Below are 5,240 nucleotides of genomic sequence, written 5' to 3' on the forward strand. Positions count from 1 at the left end.
AAAAAAAAAAAAAAAAAAAAAAAAAACTTAGAGATTAGCAACATCTCTACCGTGTCCACCTTCATTTCTTCCACCACATGAGACCAGATGTCCTCCCATTCTGTGTCATGCTTCTGTTTGAAGAGGACCAGTTTACAACATTTTCCGTAAAGTTATCAAATTGTTAAAAACTTTTCAACCTTATCCCCCCACCCAAAAAAAGCTTCCCAAAATGCTATACCTCTTTTGTCTTCTAACAAGTCTTTTCTTATAAATTTGACTTTTTTTCTCGTAAATGTACGTATTTACAAGTCATAAACTTACAACTATTAAAGTTGTAAATCTATTACTTTAGTCTTCTAATTTAACAGTTACTGCTTTTGTCTCAAACATTTATAACTTTTTTACTTTTTTGAACTCTTTCGTTTATTTACGAAATTCAAAGTCGTAATTTTAAGAAAATCAAAGTAATAAATTAACGACTTTTAAACTATTGAATCTATTTCTTTACTTTCCTAGTTTAAAAATCACAATTTTTTCCATAAGTTTATGATTTTTTTCTTGTAAATGTAAGTATATTAAAGTTGTAAAATTTACCAAATTTAAAGTCGTAAATTTACGAAAATCAAAGTAACAAATTTACAACTTTTAAAGTTTTGAATCTATTACTTTACTTTCTTAGATCAACAGTCACATTTTTTCTTGTAAATGTATGTGTTTTAAAGTTGTAAATTTAAGAAAATCAAAGCCATATTTTATTTTTATAATTTAGCAGACAGTTTTTGGCTCGTACATTTATGACTATTTTTTTAAATAAAAAATTGTAGGTGTTTTAAAGTCTTAAATTTACAAAAAAAATCAAAGTGATACATTTGCAACTTTTAAAATGTTTTATCTATTACTTTGTTTTTATAATTGAATCTACACAGTTTTGTCTCGTACATTTATGACTTTTTTCTCATAAATGTATGTGTTTTAAAGTCGTAAATTTACAAAAACCAAAGTAATGAATTTACGACTTTAAAGTTGTGAATCCATTACATTATTTATTTAATTTAACAGTCACAGTTTCTGTCTAGTAATTTTAAATATTTTTTTCTCGTAAATGTCATGTTTTAAAGTCGTAAATGTAAGAAATTCAAAGCCATGAATTTACGACTTTTAAAGTTTGTAATCTATTGCTTCATTTTTATAATTTAACAGTTACACATTTTTTCTCGTAATTGTACATGTTTTAAAGTTGTAACTTTGGGAAATTCAGAACCATAAATGTATTACTTTTAGATTATTCCTTTTTTTACTTTATTACTTTAAAGTTATATTTTTAACTCTAATACTCTGTCGTAGTTAAACAGTTTTTGTTTTTAATTTAGTACAAATGTGGTAAAAAAAATCATAATTGTGAGGTGTGATGTTTTGCAGGTGTTGGCTGAGCACAGAAAACCACTTTATCTGGAGCTTCATCGGACCTGCCTGCCTGATCATCCTGGTGAGACGCCCAGGAAAAATATTTATTCTGCAAACAAGCATTGCTGTAGCATAAATAGTCATTTCCTTTTTTATTTTTTTTCTGTGCATGTTCTGTGCTCTGCTTGGTTTCTGCAAAAGGTTAATCTCTTGGCCTTTGGAGTAATCATCTACAAGGTGTACCGGCACACCGCTGTGAAAAAGCCTGAAATCAGCCACTATGAAAATATCAGGTAGGATTAGCTCTGCTCCTCTTGGGTCCTTCAAGAACATATTAAAAGCAAACTTGTGAGTTTCTTATCTTCCAGGTTAAGATATCATGTGGTTTTCCCGGCAGAACCAAATTACAAATAGGGTCTAAAAGGCGGTTTGCTGCACCGTGCGGGGCGGTTAAGTCACTGATATCCCCCGCTCATCCTCAGGTCATGTGCCCGCGGCGCCTTCGCTCTGCTGTTTGTGCTGGGCGCCACCTGGACCTTTGGAGTGCTGCATATTCTCCATGAGACCACGCTCACCGCCTATCTGTTCACAATCACAAACGCCTTTCAGGGAATGTTCATCTTCATCTTCCTCTGCGTGCTCTCCAGGAAGGTAAGACTCACAAACCTCCTCCTCGTCAATCATCATTTGAATAAAAAAAACGATTCTTCTGTTTCTCCTTTGTTCCAGATTCAGGAGGAATACTACAGGCTTTTCAAGAATGTTCCATGTTGTTTTGAATGTCTAAGATGAGCATATTGACCGTCAATAATAGCCGCTTTGCAGTATCCCAACATTCAAAGTTTAAGTTTCTGAAAAATGAATTGTTAGGTAGAGATATCTAATAAATATGTCCATTATACCGTCTTAAGATATCATTTTCTATTCAAAACTGTGGATTAATACGTTTTGCTTTTTAGTTTCATGTCTTTATAATTACTTTCTTACAATCAAGCCTCACCAGTGTATTGACTTTTTTTTCCGAGACGATTCTTGCACGAGAACAATGAAAGTTGTGTTTTTTCTCCCAATTTAATTTAATACCTTTGCAGTTATCAGCCAAACGCCTGAAATCTTCTTTAAAGCCTCCGTCTTTGTTGTTTCTTTTCATTTCAAATTGATCTGCAAATTATTCAAATGAACGTGGGAGACTTAGACAAATCTCTTCTTTTATATGTTAAATCAATGTCTTTGTGCAACACAGACTTCAATGTGGCTTTTTAAGCAACATGCAGTAAAGTGTGCAATCAATATGAATTCAATGGGAGGTTTGGACGGACAAATAGCTCCATCTACTGGACAGGATGAGGGATTGAAACTGCAGAAACAATCAGAAATTCTGACAGTCTGGTAAAAGCTTTTTGTCTGCAAAGTAAACTAAAGTTCAAATAAAAGTGTATATATTTTTTGTACAATGTTTCCTGTCTTTGTATCTTGTTTGGTTAATAAATTACATGTCTTACTCCTCTGATATTCTGAGTCTCTTCTTATTTTCTAATGACTTGTTTCAGAAATTATTTTTATTTTACTGCAACTTCAACAGAAAGATTACTAGCATCACTTTTCTCAGCAATATTGAAGATGCAGAATAATATTTATGAAAATTAGACAAACTTAAAAAACACCAGAAGCGAAAAGACGTTTATGACATGAATTAAAGTGTGTGAATGTTTGAGTATTAATCAGGTCATAATACATAACATATCACTTAATGAATCATAAGTAGATCGCTTGAAAGGGAGTGGAAGGAAGCGAACTTATATAATCCCACCCCGACTCGACCATTTCTCTACATGAATTATCAATATCCGGTTCAGGACTTAATGTCAAATATTAATCATTAATATTATTGATGTAATCAAATTTCAAAGAATTCATGACAAATTATTTATATTGATCAGTAACAATAATCTAATATTTTAATTGAAAAAAGAGACTTTGTGCAGATTATATTCAAAGAATTATGATAATACAAAAAGTAAATCATCTTCATTTGATAATACAGTAAAAATCTAAATATTCTCATTAAAAAAAGACAATTAGTGCAGATTGTATTTATCAAAAATTGATTATTTTGTGACCCTGAACCTGAAATATTTAGGTTATGTAAGTATATGTTACCATTTACTGGACATCATTATGGTGAGCCAACAGTGATGGGATGCTCAGAAACTGGGGATTTAACCCCCCAAAAAACACTGGATAATCAAAATAAAAAAAAAAGATGTCAGGACAAACACTATACCACAAACACACAGGGATGTTTGATTTTTAGTGTCAGTTTTTACTTTTGATTACACTGAATTGTAACTGTGGTCAGTAACTGTCACCATAACATTCAGTAACTATGATTATCAATTCTTACAAGCTGTATCTACCCCCAACTCACAGTACCAAGAGAATATCCACGATTATATCCACACAGAAAAAAACCTTCTGTTTCTGCTATTAGGGAGTCCGCCGGAATTTAGTTGAGAACAAAAGCTGACAGAAACACGTGCTGCTTCTGCCCTCTGCTGGTTCACGATGAAAAGAAATGCAAGTTTGTCTTTTATTACTGTGATTTTCTACATTGAGAAATTCACAGAGAGAAGCGAAGACTCAGACAAAACCTGAAGAAAGAAAAAGAACATACAGAGAGAAAACCAAAAACAACTCAGCTGTTAGAAAATGTGAACGTCATGCGTAAAAATAGGCTAGAATCAGAAATGTTCAATGATTGCTGCTTGATGTCATCATCCTCATATTACTTTTTTTTTGATAGGACTGTTTCTGGAGGTGGAAGCAGACGTTAGAAGAATGAAGATTTGACTGTTTGAGGGCTGCATCCAGAAAGGAACTTTCTGGAATGTCAGAGGACAGCTTCCTTTGAAAATAAATGAATAAATAAACACAGAAAAATCACCTTTAGACCCAAAGGTTTACGACCTTTAAATAAAAAAAAGAAAAAATAAAAAAATAATAAAAAAAGGAATGATGTCTCACTCCCAAAAATATACAGAGCTGCCTGAAAGAATTCAGGCTCTCAGCAAAGTTTGACTTACAGGATGTTTTTTTTTTTTAATTTTTTTATTAAAAATGACGTTAATAGGACAATGTAAAAAAGAAAAGGGGGAAAAACAAAAGTTTTATTTACACTTTATTAGAAAGTGATGTCCAATATTTGTCATGATTGTGACAAATTAAGTCTAGAAAAAATATACTAAATGTGAATAATAAAATGTGTAAATAAATGCCACTTTTTTAGTATGTGGCTCCAATCAGAACATAAGCTATTACAGCCCGGCTGCATAAACTGCAGTGAAACCACCACTAACCGTTAAGTTTGATCAATATTGTTTGACTTTGATGAGTCTTTCTTTTTAAAGATCAGAAGTTTTTGCCTTTAGGTTTTTGATGGTTTTGTACATTTTTGGATTTCTTTAGCTATTTAAAAAAATGGAGGATCTTAGATCATCTCAGACTTGTTTTATCTTTTGTTTTTTAAGTTATAAATGTGAGCACAGTCACATGGAGTATAATCAAAGGGTGATTTTTGTTTGGGCATAAATGAAATCATCCCAACAAGACAACTTTATGGTATTTGGAGATTAATGTTTTTAGATATTTATTAACATTTAAGGATTTTAATGTGTTCCAAGTGGTCTTTTAATTATGATTATACTGTTTTTAGGCTTTTTTTTAAAACGCTGTTTTAGGTTCTGCAGTAGTTTATTAGAAATTTTCCTCTAAATAGTGGGCGGGACTGTCGACGTGGAGTAAGCCTGCCCTTATTTCCCATCATCCCTTTGTTTACACTTTCTCCCGCTAGCTTA

At 32.0% G+C, this 5,240-nt stretch overlaps 1 protein-coding gene and 1 long non-coding RNA gene across 2 annotated transcripts in view; one reads left to right on the forward strand and one right to left on the reverse strand.

The window, feature by feature from the left end:
• The window catches only part of adgrl4 (adhesion G protein-coupled receptor L4), a 19,910-nt gene extending 17,014 nt beyond the window's left edge, over positions 1-2,896 (forward strand). The window contains exons 13-16 of the mRNA XM_024278276.2: positions 1,402-1,468; positions 1,588-1,679; positions 1,869-2,037; positions 2,116-2,896. Coding sequence (XP_024134044.1) covers positions 1,402-1,468; positions 1,588-1,679; positions 1,869-2,037; positions 2,116-2,178 — 391 coding nt within the window. The 3' untranslated portion in view covers positions 2,179-2,896. The remainder of the gene's footprint in view (positions 1-1,401; positions 1,469-1,587; positions 1,680-1,868; positions 2,038-2,115) is intronic.
• LOC112150202 overlaps positions 1-5,240 on the reverse strand; it is a 65,975-nt gene that overhangs the window by 54,754 nt on the left and 5,981 nt on the right. The window lies entirely within an intron of this gene.

The sequence above is a fragment of the Oryzias melastigma genome, linkage group LG4 (genome assembly GCF_002922805.2).
Source record: "Oryzias melastigma strain HK-1 linkage group LG4, ASM292280v2, whole genome shotgun sequence".
In the NCBI taxonomy this organism is placed as follows: Eukaryota; Metazoa; Chordata; class Actinopteri; order Beloniformes; family Adrianichthyidae; genus Oryzias; species Oryzias melastigma.